This window comes from Pogoniulus pusillus, chromosome 14 (assembly GCF_015220805.1).
Source record: "Pogoniulus pusillus isolate bPogPus1 chromosome 14, bPogPus1.pri, whole genome shotgun sequence".
Taxonomy (NCBI): Eukaryota; Metazoa; Chordata; class Aves; order Piciformes; family Lybiidae; genus Pogoniulus; species Pogoniulus pusillus.
In genome coordinates this window covers 15496666-15514528 of record NC_087277.1, presented here as the reverse complement: position 1 = coordinate 15514528, position 17863 = coordinate 15496666, and the positions used below count along the sequence as shown (strand labels likewise).

Genomic DNA, 17863 nt, shown 5'->3' with positions numbered 1-17863 from the left:
CATCCTTCTTGGTCTTGTTCCTCCCTGCTCAACCAAATACTCATTATTGCTTGCTGCATCTGAGTTTTGCTACCCTTGCCACAGCCAGTGATAAGCCCCTTTTCCTCCCAAGGAATCCAGTCTCAGCCAGGTGCACTGCCTTCTGGTAAGAGAGCAGTGAGTTGGAGCCTGAGACTGAGGCAGCTGGAACAATGTTTAAAAACACAGAGATTTTGCAGTAAGAGAGTCTGCAAGGTGTAGCTATTTCTAAGGAAGAGGCAGAAATCAACTCCTGAGAAAGCTTCTAGGCGTGTTGGGTGCCTGCTCATCATCATGTACTGCTCCCTCTCATTTTTAGCATGTTACACATTCAACCAGGCTTGCAGGAGTGATGGAGAAACAGCACAGTAGCCACTCAGACACTCCATTTCTTTTGTACTTGCTGCCAGGATCCAAAGTCATGGACAGATTTCCACAGAAATCCGTAATTCAGAGTACTTCACCAGCATGCCTCCACTTCCAGCAGAATGTCTTGACATAGATGGGGACTGCAACACTCTCCCAGTTATCTTTGAAGATAGGTACATAGATATGCCTTGCAAAGGTGAGTGAAACACCACAAGGTACAGCTTCATGAGACAAGTTCACTTCCTCAGTCCCTGGTAAACGATCTCACATCTCTTGGGCTGACTCTGGACCAGAGTGTGATCCACTATGTAATATAGCTGAACGCTTCTGTTTTTCTTAGCAGAAAAACTAAAGTGTTGCCTGTAGCTTCATGTTTTTCATTGTCATTGTAAGCTGTTTGGTTACATGAGCTGGAGGAGAAATCTAGAAAGAAAAAATCTTTTGGCTTTTCTTGAGGTACAAATTTAAAGGAGAAGCAGCTCTATGAATTTCGTTCCCAGTGTGACATCTAGTGGTGAGAAAATTCAGGACAAAAGAAAGCCCAGTTTCTGCTTAAAGCCTAACGTGTTACGTGGAAGGCAGCATTGCTCTCCAAAAACAATGATCTTCCCCTTGAATACCCGAACCAAATTTTAATTAAGAAATTATTTCGCTTCACAAATGTGTAGTAAAGTCTCGTAGCCCTCGATTCCTTTTTCCTTTAACTCAAGTTATTAAAGTTGGCAAAGAAAAATACAGATAAATATCAGAGGTGATCATAGTCTAGTGAATGTGGCCTGTAGTTCAAAATTTTCACTCCTCCAGAGTTATTCAACTACCTAATTTTTTACAAATCCCATCGCAGATATTTAAACTCCTAAACTGAGCATTAAACTGTCACATGCAGGAGCTGTACTGTGACATACTGTATGTTGTACAATGGCAGGAGTAAAAATGAAGAGCCACTTTTGTTTTGTTTTGTTTGCTTCCACTGTAAAAACAAGCAGAATAATTATACTGAGGAAAACATATTTTATTAATATTGTCCTCCCCCCCCCCCCCCCCCCAACTACAATTGTTTAATTAGTGTAATTCTAGTTAAATGCACTCTGGTGTTTGTGTCTGTATGCTGCATGTATAATTTATATCATATAAATATGGAACATTTTTAGGCCTTAAAATTACTTTTCAAAGTCCCAGATCACTTTGGCATAATTTCTGTGCACTTGCAGATGCTACTTTATTATTTGTTTGTTAATTGGTTTTGTTTCCTTCTTTCAGATCAGAATTTGGAAGTTCTCCCAGATTTTGAGGTACCTGCAAATAGTCAAATGGATGTGAGAGATGACAATGAAGATATTGCACCAAATAATGCCATAGCAGTAATGAAAGGAGACTGTGGGAAAGGTACTCTGTTAATACAGACAGACAGGATAAACAAGAATCCTTCCTGCATATACAGTAGTAATGAAGGTGCTGCTTATACAGCTAAGAGTTTAAATCAGCACTCTGCCTCTCAGGTATGTACAGAGAACAAAGAAGGCCAAAGGAAATCTGAAAGTAGTTTTGTTTCAAGTAAGGAAACTACTTCAGACTCAGAGCCAGGCAATACAGAATGCACATCAGAAGGCTTTAAAACACACAAGGAATTTTTATTAAAAGACAATAGACTTGCTGCAGATGCTATATGCAGAGATACAAAACTTAGCAATAAGGATTCCCACAAAAGTGAGCCTGTGTTAATTGTCAGTGCTCAGTATGAGTGTGGAGCATGTGGAACTGATGGTTTGGAAGACAGGACTGAAATACAGAAAACAGATGAATCTAGTCATCCTGAGAATAACTTCACTTTGTGTGGTCTTCCACTGAATGAGTTAACCAGTCATGAAAAAACAGAGGATCCAGACACCAAGGCTCTCGTGCCTGTTCTGAAAGCATTGCCCACACACAGCTTACGAGGTGAGGAGTGTGAAGAAATTACCCTGACGTCAGGGGTCATAAAAAGATCCTCCTCTCTAATATCTGATTCAGGCATTGAAAGTGAGCCAAGTTCGGTGGCGTGGTCTGATGCTCGTAGCCGGGCGTTGGAGCTGCCCAGCGACAGAGAGATGCTGCACCACTTGGTGCGGCGGCATGCCGTGCACCGGAATTCTCTGGAGGGTGGCCACACAGAAAGCAACACCAGCTTGCCTAGTGGCATCCAAGCGTCACTCACATCCATCAGCTCGTTGCCCTTTGAGGAAGAGGAGAGGGAAGTGGAGCTTACCAAACTGACAAAATCTGTCTCAGCTCCACAGATCAGCAGTCCTGAAGAGCCTGCAGAGGAGGTAGATATATCCAGACACAGTGAAGTGACCTCAGGAGGGAACTTAAAAAGTTGCACAGAAACCAAGAGTGGAGAAGGAAAATTCATTGTGGATTTTTCCAAGTGTCAAATTACAGCTGAAAGCAGAGAATTAGAATCAAAAGGACATCCCAAATCATCTGTCAAACACAGCAGTAGTAGCACTGAGTTACAAGGAGAGGAGGAGAAGGAGGGTTTTTCAGAGGCTTTCTGTACTTTGGAAAATGCAAGACCATCCATTTGTCCAAAGCAGCTCCAAAGTAATGTTTCTGAGTGCCAGTCACTGGAGAACAATGGTGAATGCAGCTTAAAACCATCAAGGGCTTGCAACTACTTAGGCCAAAATGTACATAAGTTTGATACATGCCTCGAAGATTCAAAGGATAAGCTTAATCCAGAAACTTTAATATCGCAAGGCTTTTACTCCAACATCAGAATTTCAGGAGAAGAGAGTTTCTTACAAAGCATAAAACCACTACCAGAATCTTGTTATCCTGTTCCAGCTCCTTCAGAGGCCTCAACTGAATTTGACTCAGTGCAAGGAGAATGTGGTAGCTCTCTTGCTGATGAGAGTGCAGCAGCGTATGCAGAAACACAGGGGTTACAAGAAATCGAGCTCAGTGACTCACCTGCCTTGGCAGACCCTGCTGCAAGACCCTCCCAGGCTGAATATCCTCAGGACACCAAGAGCCAAGAGCAGGAAGTTGTGGCTAATGGCACTGGGTTTCCTTTGGTGACAACGGAGGGAGTAGCCTTGGAAAGTAGAAAGGCTGTTGATGTGGTTAACCTGTCTGTCTCTTGCACAGCCACATGTCTTCCCTTTTCTTCTGTGCTCAAAGAGACTCCTGCTATGGTTGGCTGCTCTGCAAAGCAGGCTGCATTTCCCATCACGCGCCAGCCTCTGGGCTCTTTTGGAGTTGTGTCTTCTAGTTCAAATGAGATGGATGAAGAGACCAACGAAAGGATGTTGAAGTAAGAATGTCTACTTACCTTCCTCACTCAAGTTACTGTAAAGTCAAGAGATCCTGACAAAGTTCAGGGCCCTCATACAGTAAAAGCATATTGTTAGCTTGCATTCAGAGATAGTCACTGCCTGAGGAATTACAGCATAAATAATCCAAACAGACAAATGGCTTATATAGAAAAAGTAGTCTAAATAGACAGGAAAGATGAAAGCTCAGAGCAACTGAAATTGTTGAATATATTAAGTCCTCATTCCTTATGAAAACCAACAGGATTTAGATGTCTGAACAATCTTTAAGATTCGTCTCTTCTTCATAAAGTCAGAGATAACCCAGACTTGAATAAAGATCCCAGATAGTTCACTATGGAACTGCCATAACTTGTTTCTCTGCTTAAATAATTGCACTCATTAGCTAAACTATGAAGGAGTAACACAGACTGGCTGATAGGGTCTCATCTTCAACTTGTCAAACAGGAAAAATGGGAAAATTGACATCCTAGGTAGATGGAAAAGAGTTTTTGGGGGTTTTGTCTTTTGTTCCTCTTTACTTCCTCTGGCAAAAATACCCCATTGTGGCCTTGCTGTCACAGCAGCCCCTTTCACGGGCCGACACACTAGTACATGAATGCTTCTGTCACATTTTGATGGCTCTGCTGCGCTGAGGAGAAACAGTAGGATGGTAATTTCCCAATCCATTCAGCTGCCTAGAATGTTGGCTCTTTGCATGTAGATGCATTTCAGACACAAGGATTTCTTTTTATTTATTCAAAAAAGCATCTTGAGGTTTGTTTTATAGACCCTGCAGTACATCTGGCTTAGTCTAGGCACAAAATGTGTTTCTTCTTTGTGAAGCAAAGTATTTAAGCATATATTCATGCACTTGAATCCAGAGCCTCCAGGTCCATGGCACTAATAGATATTTTTATGTTCTCACATCTCTGTAAAGTGAGTTGAGTTAATATAAGTAATTGTTCACCATTAGATATCAAGTGGCCTTAAGCTCTCTCCAGGCTTCAAAGGATGCTCATGGCTTGGATAGGTGAATGCTTTGCTGTGTGAAAACTGGATGGATGCCCAGGCCCAAAGAATGGTGGTGAACAGAGTTAAATCCAGTTGGTGACCAGTCACTAGTGCTGTACCCCAGTAGTGGGGTCAGTTTATGAAATATGCAAAATTTTCCATTCTGTTTTGTTTAATATGCACATTTTTCCATTCCATAACTTAGCTTCATTGTTATGGGCTACCAGAAAATTATTTTTTTGTGAATACTTTGTACCTCTCACAGGTGTGAGGTGCCAGTGGGCTTTAGCTATCCCTTTTATGTGTCAAAATCACTCAGAAACAGATCTGATTTTTCTTCCCTGCATCCTGATTTTTCTCAGCCAGAACAGATAAGGAACAGTATTCAGGTCTCTACTGGAAAGTTTCAAACATCATTTCCTGCTAATACCAGCCTCCTCACTTCTGGTTTGAAGGCTTGTTTTTGAACAGCCAGTTCTATTGTGATTAATTAATATATTCTCCAGTTTTTATCAGGCCAAAGAAAAATTTAAAAAAGAAATGAAGATTGAAGGATTTCTGTACAGTGACTTATCTGTACTAGCTTCTGATATCCCATATTTTCCACCAGAGGAAGAGGAGGAAAATTTGGAAGATGGAATTCATCTGGTTGTCTGTGTCCATGGATTGGATGGTAAGACCAGGAGGAATTTTTGGTGTAAATGAAGGGGGAAAAAAAGGAGCAGATGTTCAGCAGTTGTGAGAGTCTAAGGGAAAGTATTTATCTTAGCTAAGTATTCAGTTCATTGTAATAAAGGATCCAGGAGAACATTAAATACTTACTCTAAGAAATGGATGCTGTGACAATTTTTGCTGTTGTTTAAGCAGAATTCTACACCAAAGGACATCAGACCTGTGTGAAGGAGGAATGCATTACAATAACTCTCTTTGTCTTTCTACAGCTGCTTGGTTGTTTTGCAGTGTGTCTCCGGGGTGAAAACATTATTTAATCTCATATTGTGATGGGGTAGATAGTGGGCTGCTTTAGAAAGTGTAAAAATAGAAATCATTGTTCACTGCAGAGGATGCATGGCTTGGAATTTGTTACATAAATGCTTTCTAAGTAGACAACAGATGTGTTAAACTTGAAACTCTTGAAAAGCTACCGGTATTAGTGAAAAAGGTGTAGATAGTAATCTTGAAACTACAAAGGAGAAGTAGAGACTGAAATCTCAGGCATTCTCAGCAAGGTAGTAAACAAGCACTTGCTGGCTGGAACGAGGAACATTTGCCATTCAATACATCAGTGAAAGTAATGTCCTTCTCAGAAAGGCAGTAAACAAACACTTGCTGGCTTGAACAAGAAACATTTGCCATTCAATACGTCAGTGAAAGTAATGCCCTTCTCAGAAAGGTAGATGCACTTCATTTAAACGGATGAAAAAACAACCAAACAAACAGCCCAAACCCCTAGCATTTCAGAAGACTTCCACATTTTCTAATAAGGAGCAAGACATCTCACAAAATATTGGCAGCCTGACAGTATTTCAGCTGTCTGTAGTTGTGCATACACAGAAACATTCTCCTCTACAACTGAAGGTACAGCCCGAAAGGCCTTTGGCACATGTTTCAATGCGTTATCCTATGTGTGGTGAAATGTCTTAGCAGCACTTAGCCGAAGCTCTCTGATGTCAAGGTTTACAGGAAGCTGAATGTATGAAACTGAGTCTTTATTAACTATTTTCCTTTTGGATTACATCTCATAAAGTATCATTTATTTCTAGGTAACAGTGCAGATCTGCGACTGGTTAAGACTTTTATAGAAATGGGACTCCCTGGTGGAAAACTGGACTTCTTAATGTCTGAGAGAAATCAGGTAGTACAGAGTTAGTGTCTGTCTTTAGGTCTGCTACAAGCCGTTGACCTGTTGAAACAGGACCTTCAGCAAAACCGTTTAACTAATTGAATGGAGCAAAAGCACTGGGCAATCCTGGGAATTTTATGTAGTACCTAGGGTACAGATGTGGTCTTGTTCTAACCTAATTTCATAGAGTGTTAAAACCCACCAGAAAATATTCCTGGCTTTAAAATCAAAGGCAATGACATCAGCATATATAGTAGAAGAAAATAATGGATTAATTTTGTCAGTCTGCAAACTTAGCATCCAGGTGCCTGTGCCTGTTCAATGTCAGGCAACACAGCACTATGTCAAGCAGCAGTTTTAATGATGCTAAATTCTCTTGAGGATGTGAAATATCCAGCAGGTGCCATCAGCTTACTCTGCTGCATCAGCCATTGGTGGTTTGGTTTTTTGTTTTGTTTTTTTTTTTTTTTTTTTTTTCTGTGTTTGAGAGATTTCTCTCCTTGGATAACAAAGAAATGTCCTCCAGAAAAATGCATTGCTTGTCTGACCAGAGAACCAGAAATGAATTCTGTGCTTCACTCTGCAATGAACGCATATTTATACAGAGGGCAAACTTTATGCACAAAGTAAGGATTTCCTGTGCCCATTCACAAACATTATTCTGTTTTACAAGCAATTGAAAAGCTTGAGTAGAGACTTTCCAACTTTCTTTGTTCAATAGTTTTGATATTTTGAAGTGGCCAGTTAGTGTCAGTCTGTGAACTTGCACTTTCCAGTGCACATCTCTCAGCAGCAGACCTCAATGGAGAACAGAAGCAAGATGAAAATGAGGACATCACTTCAGACTGGCATCAAAACCTCTTCTCTTGTTTTCAAAGAGTGGCACATCTTGCAACATCTCTGTTTAACGATACTCAGGGCCCATAGTGGGAACTTCTCTTACAGTTAGGGAAAGTGAGGAAGTTCCCATTGCACTGGAAATAATATCTGCATGCTGAAAAGCATCATATCACCCTTCTTTTCCCTGATCTGAGAATCACAGCCAGAATGTTCCAAGAAATCAGTCATTTAGTTGAAGTTTGCCTTACAGAGGAAAATGTAACTCACTCTTTTTAAGCGTTCATTTGTGATATATCTGACAAGCACAATCAGTCTGAGATGATACTTAAGTATGGAGCTATAACAAGGTGAAATATGACACTTGATGTGTTTTGTTTAATATTAATGTTCAGGCTGATATTCTTCCACTTTTACACAACCTGAAAGATTTGAGATAATGAGCCTAGAAGGAAATCATTAATTATCAATGCAGACAAAACAAACATGAAGATGTTTAGTGGACTGTTTATATTTTATGAGTGTTTATTATGAGACGTATTGCAAAGTGAATATGCTCTTGTTTTCCTTTGCAAGAGCTGCAATTAGCAGGATGAATTGTGTCACAAAAGCATTAATTACTGATATGTCTGCTCTGAATTGCTGTTCCAACATTTGATGATTGTTTTTGCAGCATCTCATTAGTTATGAATTTGATTTAGATGCTTGTTGGATTGCTGAATGTCATGGCTGGGAACAAGATGTGGCTGCAGTTGTGTAGACTGGACAACCTATTATTGGTTTTATTATACCACGACTGGCAGGACAATTTTTTTCTCACTCTAATACTCATTTTCTTACTGATAACTGTAGAGTAACAAGCATGAATCCTTTCATTAAGATAGTCACATAATTTTATGATTTTATGGGATTGGGCTCAGTGATTTATGGAGGGACCTTCCAACCCCTCACATCCTGTGATCCTGTGTCCTTGGTATCAGGATAACTCATGTCTCAGTATATAATTCTGTAAACTATTTTATCACAGCAACCTGTTAAATCCCATATGCCAAAAGCTTTTCTTCCATGTGCTGTGAGCTATCTAGTGTCTGGGCATTAATGGTACTCACCAGCCTCAAGTCAGGCTGCTTGAAGATAATACGTATGACTCTGGAATCACTCAGATGAATGTTGTTAATGTGACTATTAATAAACTGTAGGTCTGGGTTTACCCCATCATGACATGCCAAAGGCATGGTTCATAGAGATAGAGTAGCAACCACCGGAAGTAATTTAATCTCTTTAAAGTATGAATTGTCTTCTGGAGGTTCCTAATTCCATGTCTTAATGAAATGTAAGGTTATTCTAAGTACTAACTTGAAGTCTCTGATTGTGCTCTTGAAACTAAAAGACACAATATAGAGTCAAAGTGACTCTATGACAGAAAGTTTTACCTTAGCTTACCTGCGAACTCACTGAGGACAGTGATTTTTCACATGGGCTTTGATGGTAGCTACATGCCCCATGGTGATCCATAGTATTGTTGCTGTTGATGATAGGTGAGGAAAAAATAAATACTTGAGTAAGTCTGCAATGTCTTTGGAAGCTATTTAAATTGCAAGCAAAATTTTATGACTGTTTTCAGAGGAGAACTTCAATTATTAGAGGACCTAGAGCTTCAGAAAAATCCCCTTCTTTCTCCCCTTGAGTATGCATAAAAGTATTTGGACTGGCTGTTAGGGTTACTTTGAAAATAACATCAATCTGCCATAAATGCAATCACTCTAATTCACCAGATCATTCAATTTTTCACCAGACTGATACTTTTGCTGATTTTGATACAATGACTGACCGTTTACTGGATGAAATTATCCAGCATATCCAGTTGTACAACCTCTCCATATCCCGAATAAGGTAAGTGATAATTAATTCTCTGTTTGAGTTATATAGACAACACTCAGTGAAATTAGCTCTTCCAAAATTGCCCCATGTCAAAATCCATTGAATCACTGAGAATAAATTTCTCATGATTGTAGATGGAAGAGTATCTATTAGGCTGAAAAATATGTGAAATGGTAACTGAAGAATTTTACTGAAAGCCCTGGCAGAGTCCCTTCAAGAGCAATTAATGCTACTCTTAGGTTTTGGGTTTTTTTAAATAATATATTTATTTCTTTCCCAACAGTTTTATTGGACATTCCCTGGGTAATGTCATCATCAGATCTGTACTAACTCGCCCCAGGTTTCGCTATTACCTCAACAAGTTACACACCTTCCTGTCCCTCTCTGGGCCTCACCTGGGAACCCTTTACAACAACAGTACCTTGGTTAGTACAGGTAAGAGCTGAAAGGAAAGCTGTGACTGGCTGCAGTCCATGGCATGAGAGAGCAATACATGGACGTAGCTATAAATCTTGGACACTAAAGTTGAGGCTGCAAAGGCACATAGAAAAATAATTTGCAATGAGGGGAGCTTTCAGTATCTGCTACAAGGTCCAGCACAGTGCTCCCTGAAAACCCAAGGATGTGCAGCATTCAAATACCACCTTGATTCCCCTGCGCTCTTCCACTTCTTTGTACATTGTCAGTAAAAAGAGGCATCTCCAAGGCTGAAGAAGTGTCCATCTCCAAGGAACTTAGAGTTCTGTGGGAATGGAATGTCCCATAGTTCAGCCATGGCATGGATAATCAGTCATAGAATTGCAGAATGGTATGAATTGAAAGGGACCTTAAAAGCCATCTCGTCCAACCCACCCCTCAATGAGCAGGGCCATCATTAACTAGATCAGGTTACACAGAGCCCTGTCCAACATGACCTTGAATGTGTCCCAGGATGGGGCTTCTATCACCTCTCTGAGCACCATGTGCCAATGTTTCACCATCCTTATCATAAAAACCTTCCTCCTTATATCTAGTCAAAATCTGCCAGTGAGCTCCTTAGATTTTTCTCACTGTTGATTAACAATATCAGAGGAAACAAATACATACTGAGTTACAGTGCCACTCCAACTCTAGACACATCTTTAATCCTTCTGTCTGGTAAATGGCAAAGAGGATAAAAATATGCATTAATTTTCATTCCAGGTCTGTGGCTCATGCAGAAGCTGAAAAAATCAGGGTCACTTTTGCAACTGACCTTCAGGGACAATGCAGATCTTCGCAAGTGTTTCCTTTATCAGCTCAGCCAAAAAACGGGTGAGTGGGGCTGTGTAAATATCAAATGCTATTCCAAAGGATTGTGTAGAATTGCTTGGTACTCCAGGGAGTAAAGGAATTTCCATTTTGTTAATGATATTTCTTTAAATGCTCTTGCTTTTCAGAAGGCCATTTTTTTCTGTACCAGTTACCACTTAATATATTAGCCAAACTGTAAGCACCAAGTAAGACCTCAGTGCTATAGTAAACATGCTGATAGCAAGAAATATCACTCTTGGCAGGCTACTGCTGCTTAATTTGTGTTACTACATGAAAACTGTGGTTGTTTTTTTATTATTAACATCTCTCATCTCTAGGAAATCTGCCTTTCTGAGATGAAAGGGAGACATATGTAGATTCACACTAGAAAAATGGTGCCTAAATAGTGATCTTTTTACCCCTTCCTTGATCCATCATGAAAAAAAAAAACAGTTTTTTATCAAGAAAAGAAGGCAAGCATGATCCTTCTGTTCAAGCAAATGTTTTCTTTTAAGAGCTATTTTTAATATAGTCTGTGAGCAAACTGGTGCTAATTACATAGTCACAAGGTCACTACTTGCATTTCATTTTTTCCCTCCAACTTTGGTACCACCTTGCTAGTAGGAAACAAAGGCTATGTTGAGTATTACTTCTTAATTCTGACAGACAGAGGTGTTTTATAATTTTATGAACACACTACATGACACAATTAATGATGGAAAACTGTTGTATCTTGACATTATTTGGATTTCCTTATTTGAATTTTGATTCCTTCACTTTCATTTCTGTGGAGTACAACTGATGTCTGCTTTACTACTGTCATGTTTGAATAAAATTGGATCTACACAGGAAGCTCATATTGCAACTTGTCAAGCAAAGGATTCCCGGGCAGGTGTTGTCAGTCAAAACAGTTCATTAGCAGACTGGAGATCTAACAGCTATAAATGAAGATGTTGGTCCTGCAAAAGCAGAATCAGAAATTCAAATGTGAAAAGTGTTGTCTCTAAAGTTTGAAACAAAGTACGGGGAGAGAAATACCAGAAGCAGTGTTGTGGTTACTTTCCCAGATAACTCTTTAAGTCTCCATCAATTTCTAACTTTGTTCTCAAAGTGGAAGTCCATGCTAATTTTAAGTATCCTTTTCCCTTGTGCTTGCCTTGAAAGAAAAAGACCAAAACATTATTCCCTATTGAGTCTTTTCACATAAGATTTTAGATATGGTAACGCTCACTGTTGCATCTTTTACCTTTCTTCTCAGACTGAAGTCACAAACTCAGTTATTTGATTGCACAAGAAGGAATTGCTAGACCTCTTCAGCCAGGCTTATTAAAAGCAGCCAGTAGGACTCTTCTTTGTGGTGCTGATGGTCAGCTTTTCTATGAAAACCTAGAAACAGCCTTGGTTTTGTGACCTTTTCCCTTAAGGAGAAAAGGTGAAGGTCCAATCAACAGCTCTTTTGTGTTAAGGATACTCTTTGGACTAGCAGAATAGATAATTTCTGTCCATTTTTCTACTCTTCAGATGAATGTGAGTGGTGGAGGGCACAAGACACTACAGTCAGGGCATACATGGGGAGTCTGTTTCTACAGTCCATCAGCGGCCCCATTGCTTCCAGGGAAGAGGGAGGATTCCTGGTTTCCAGTCCACATACTAGCAGTGTGAATTTATCAAAGGACTGCTGAATGTAGGGGCTGGACCCAAGGCTTCCTCAACACTGATGTAGTAGTGTGGTACCATAGTCAAGTTGGTTCCTTTTCTCCTTCCTCTCATTTTATCTTTTCAATTGTACAAATTTGTTGTGTTGTTTTTGGATGCAATCCTCAGCAGAGGATTATTTATCCAAAGCCCCTCATTGACCATAGTGGAGCTGTACATGTGCTTCCAAAATTTAGAGGCATAAATATTTGCAAGATTAAAGTTTTAACCAAACACTTCATTTGGACAGACAGTTCTGACATACAGTTAAGCTGTGTGAGTGTTGCTAAGTAACAAATAGTCCATAGAAGCATCAGAAATGGGTTTAAGTTATTAATCTTTTAAAGTTTGTGTTACATGTTTTAATTAGCATCTGTTTTGCACTGTGAATTTTCAAAGTGAACATGAAGCAGTCATGCTGGCACTGTATTTTCATCACTGGAATTACTGTAATAAATATATTTAATACATTTGCCACAGGTCTTCAGTACTTTAAAAATGTTGTGCTAGTGGCCTCACCTCAAGACAGATACGTACCCTTTCATTCAGCAAGAATAGAGATGTGCAAAAATGCACTTAAGGACAGACACACAGGTATGTTTAAGATCCTTTCTATATTTACAAAGCTGTTGAGAAATTATGTTTCTTGTGTAGCTGAGGTCATTGCATTAGGGGAGTTTTTCATCAGCATGATGAAAACTCAGATGTTTATTTGATTAGGAATAAAGTTTTTTCCTCTCACATAAAATTACTGAAGCAAATAAAAGAAGCTTTTCAAGAAGCACTTTGTCTGATGAAAACAAATTTCAATCAAGCCATAATCAAAGGTTTCTTACTGCTTCTTCCCCTTCCCTCTAATTTATGTTTTTCAAAGTGATGATAATATACCTAGCTCTTGACAATATTTTTTCTGCAGTTTACTGATTTGCCAGTATTGTCTCACTTCTCTTTCAAGTAATGGAATTTCTCTCAACACATCCAAAATCAGGGTTTTCCCCATTGTTTTCAATAGTGCTTGGAAGATTGGCAGGCAATTTAAGGGCCAGAACTAAAATGATGTGGGTTTCTAATAAAATCTGTAAAGCACTTGAGGATTCACACCATCATAGGCTTAGTCCTCCTGTGAACTCAGACTGTGTATTGCTTCAAGTATTGCCTTTTTTTCAGCAGTCTCCCTCCTTTATAAAATGCTTTGAGGCTTCAGTTTGATACTGTTTCCAGAAATAATGTTCAGTGTCATTTCATACCCAATTCACATATGTGATTACCTAGAAATGGAGACCTTTTTTTGGAAGTAGAAAGAGACACCCAGGCCTAATAATCAAGAGTTGCTTTCACACCTCTTAGCTCCATCTTACCTCGAATAGGAAGTAAAGGGTAGTTTACTAATGTTCTGTTCCAGTGGTTGTTTCTCAGGGAGATGTTTGACCTAGCATGAACTAGACCTGCTCTCAAGAGAGATCATTTATGAGTCCAAGTTTCTTGAGCCATTATTTTTGATGTATAAATGCCTCAACTGTCTGCATGATGTCCTTCCTGAATTAGATCTCCCAGAGAAACCCAAACAGGCATATATGTCTTGCTAGACCATTTTGCGTTTGAACGCAGAGGCAGTGTGAGCCCAAACCTCTTCCCTTGAAGGAAGCAGGAGTGTTTCCTTCCACCACAGAAGGAATGGAATTACATGCTAAGAAGTATCCCATTCTTCATGACAGCAGCTTCAGCAGACCTCTTCACTGGAGGCCAGTGCCTCCAGCAGATCAACAGCCTGTTATTTGTCAGATCTTTTAAATGAATTGCTATTGCTTGTATTTTGGCCTTACTTCCGATTACCTTCTCATTGTGACTGTAATCAAATGATTCTGGAAGGAAAGAGAAGACCTGGCAGCCTTAGTATGTAGGTATGACATCTAAACTCTTTTGCAGGTCCTGTTTATGCGGAAATGATTAACAACCTGCTCCAGCCTTTGATTGGGGCAAAGAACTGCACTTTGATCAGACACAACGTGTTCCATGCTCTGCCTAACACCGCCAACACATTGATAGGTCGAGCTGCCCACATAGCTGTGCTGGACTCTGAACTTTTCTTGGAGAAGTTTTTCCTCGTGGCAGGACTCAACTACTTCAAATAGTGCCTGAAATACGGAATAACAGAGGCAAAACTTTTCACTGAACGGAGGACAATTCCTCAGCCAGAAGAGTGCAGTCTTAGAAATGAGATCAGGTGGAACTTTCAAATTCCATTTCTGTTTCAGAGAATAAAGTGCTATGAATTTAAGGCATTCAAGCTTCCAAATATTGGTGCTTTTGGAAGAAATAAAAATTCCTCTTCAGTGTCTATGTTGTTTGTCCACATAAAGATATTAGCCACTTCTGAAGTACAGAATCAGAATAAGCAGGCTAATTCTCTGAATGTGATTTGACCAGTATGGTTCCCATTTCTCCTGAATATTAACCCAGGAGCTTGGCTGTCCTTGATTTAATGCTTATTTATGTATTAATGAAGCTATACATTTGTAGCACTTTTGGGGTAGTTAACACAAGAGAAAACAAGCATATATGAACTCAGGTTAAAAACTTCTTTGTGATGAACTGAGAGGTCTGAAAAACATCTGTGAAAGTTGTGATGTTTCTGTTTCTTGAAAGAAAATATTTGGATGTTTATTACTGGTAATAATTTGGAAGTGCATTCAAATACTGGAAAGTAATGAAATGTTTAATGCAGAATGAAGAAATCTTGATATTTGTCTTTTATAAAGAATATATACATATATATTTAAAGTTGGGAAGAATTTTGTTCAAGTTAGAAGCTGCCAAACCAAAAGGAGTTTATTGGATTACTTGTAAAGTATCAGTGGCATCTGCTAGTATTTCTTTTGTTTACACTTATAGAAGATCATTATCATGCTTGTTATAACGTTAGAAGTACAAATTTTACTGTTACATTTGTATCTAAGGACAACTTACTCCCCCACCCCTTTTTATTTATTTTTAATTTATTAGTCTGATATGAAATTTAAAATTTAGCCAGTAACACTCCTAAAAAAAAAGCAATCAGATGAAAGCAGCTGAAATACAAAGTGGCAGGGATTGTTGAAAATTCTGACTGCTCTGCAATACTCTATTAATGCTTTACTGATGTCCATTTGCAGTGCTAGATATGGTCCTAATTACTGACTGCTTACAGAGGGTTAAAACATTTAAACAAAGATATAATCAAAATTGTCTTTAAGGGTTCAAAAAACCCTCATTTTTTTCATGTTTATAGATGTTTTCAATTTTCATTAGAATTTTTATCATAAAGCTCTCAGATTTAAAGTGACCAATTTAAATATCTTTCTATGCATTTTCATACAATTTTGATACATTTTCAATGTCACAGCAATTTTTTCAAAAAAAAAAAAAGAAAAGAAAAGAAAGCAAATAATTTGTCTGATTTTTTTTTGGGGGGGGAAGGCAGGCTACATTTTAATGCAAATAGACTTTGTTTTAAAACATAACTTACCAGCCTTCTGCATCTTGTGACAAAAACTATCCAAACCTTACAAAGGTCAAGACTCTCATTAGTAGATTAAGATCAAGTTACTGGAAGTTTCTGAAAGAAGAGAAATAAGAAATTAAAACTCACAGCAATATGGAAATATCTGTACACACACACACACAAAACCCCTTTTTTTTTTTTCTAAAGAATGGTAAATTTATGCAGAATTAATTCAAGAAAAGAGTTATTAATGGGCCAGTAAATGCTGCTAAAGAACAAGGCTGGTTTGATAATAGAGGCATGTTTTTAAAATAGGAATGAGAAAGAAGGAATAAGAAAGAGTGAGATTAAGATCATTTCAAGTTAGGAAGGTATATTGCACATAAAAAATTATCTGCCCCTCAAAGAGTCAGAAATTACATAGACATATTCTATGCTGTGTTTCAGTATTGATAATTTGTATGAACATCACGTATTATTCCAGTACTTGAACTGAATATATATATATATACACACATTATTACCCCCCCTTTTTTTTTCTCCTTTTATAAATTGACACTTTCAAGCTAAAAGCTGGATTTAACCAATAAACAAATGAATTCTGTCAGGAATAAAGGATTTCTTATTCCCACTTTTTGTTTGGGAAGCCTTGGTTAGGTTTTGGCTTCACGATTTGAGTGCCAGCTACACTTAACATATCACATCTTGCTTCTTCTCTGGCAAATTGCTTACAGGCTTTTAAAAACGATGAGACATGTGTGTTAAGCTGTTACACAGCACAGTGCTTTTCATCCACAGACATGGGTTCCTTAGGAGTATGTGAAAAACAGAAAACAAATGAAAGCAATCTCTGACCATCACAAAGCTTCAGTGTGTTGTATGAGGGTCTGCTTCTCCTTTAGAAAGTGTTCAGGAGCCTGTAACAAAAAATTGTGACAAACTCTGAGAGTTTAGTTTACTCATGCCGAGTGTATGTGTGTATATATGTATACAGTCTGTACAAAGAAATGTGTTTGTTTCAATATCTCACACACAAGCTTTTTCAGTCTTGAGTATACTATGTCCAACAGTTTACCACTGTAGCTGTTCTTACATTTACTTTGTTGATTTCTTGCCTTGCCTTGAACATTAGATGGCATCCTCAGCCTTCTGTTTGCGTGACTGGGAAAGAAACGTGAAGAGGTCTCTTTTGTATCGCTGCAGACGTTGGCAGGCCTTTCAGCGTGTTTACTTTCACATTCTATTCTGATACCAGTGCCCTAATTGATGGCTAAACATACCTAAAGATTTCCATGTTCCAGTACATGTAGTATTCTTTCATGGCTCCAGTGCTGATTTCAGAATTGGAGCTGGATTGTACTTGGAGTTGGATGAGGTCCATGAAACTTGCTCCTTGTAAAGTGTGGCAGAGAGCTTCAATGAAGTTGCAAAAGAATCTGGGAGCTGTCATTCCTGTGAAATGATGTGATGCGCATTTTATCTTCTCTGTGCTGGTAGAACATTATGGGAAATAGTCAGCAATGGTCTAGCTGAGCATTCATCTTAAAGTTCTCTGAAAAGGATTTTTAAAAATTGCTTTTCTTTTTTATTGTTTTTAGTGGCTATTGCCTTGATAATGACTCACAAGGCTGTAAAGCCGCTCTAATTGTGTGGACTATAATTCTAATTGTGTGGACTATAATTCTAATTGTGTAGACTGATTTCTCTATGTAATCAGTAATGAGATGCAGGCACTGGTGAAAGGCTGCAGAAATGATCCTGGGTTTGCTTTGTTGGAAGCCAGGGTCACTAACCTTTCTTCCCTAACCAGGGGACTTACTGTAAGACTCCCTTTTTGGATGTCTAAGACATAGACAAAAAGTAGAGACCCACTGTTCAATGATGGGATAACATCCCTAATTAAGAGCTATTCCATTTTTCTTACTTAGGTGCAAGATTTGTCTGTACACCTTGACCAAAAGCAAACACCGAAGAAACAGCCTTCTTTAAAAGTTGGCAGGAAATGTGTCTCTTCCTAGCTTCCAGTGGATGTCTATTTTCTCTTAAATTATTAATTTGCATTCAAAATGAGCTGTGTCCACTGACAAGAGACAAAGTTGAAATTGCTCAGCTTTAAAGGATTGTGTTTTAAAGGCTTGAAACCCTACTGTAGACCTTTGA

At 38.7% G+C, this 17863-nt stretch overlaps 1 protein-coding gene across 5 annotated transcripts in view; it reads left to right on the top strand.

Annotated features, from left to right (window-relative positions):
- FAM135B (family with sequence similarity 135 member B) overlaps positions 1-17372 on the top strand; it is a 168981-nt gene extending 151609 nt beyond the window's left edge. For 4 of the 5 annotated variants that reach the window (XM_064154340.1, XM_064154342.1, XM_064154343.1 and 1 more), the window contains 9 exons: positions 429-583; positions 1648-3682; positions 5201-5367; positions 6458-6549; positions 9170-9267; positions 9539-9690; positions 10438-10548; positions 12703-12816; positions 14149-17372. In XM_064154340.1, the coding sequence (XP_064010410.1) occupies positions 429-583; positions 1648-3682; positions 5201-5367; positions 6458-6549; positions 9170-9267; positions 9539-9690; positions 10438-10548; positions 12703-12816; positions 14149-14354 (3130 nt within the window). In that variant the 3' untranslated portion in view covers positions 14355-17372. Of the gene's footprint in view, positions 1-428; positions 584-1647; positions 3683-5200; positions 5368-6457; positions 6550-9169; positions 9268-9538; positions 9691-10437; positions 10549-12702; positions 12817-14148 lie in introns of those variants that run through there. The other variant, XM_064154341.1, reaches the window with a different exon arrangement.
- The last annotated feature ends 491 nt before the right edge of the window (positions 17373-17863 follow it).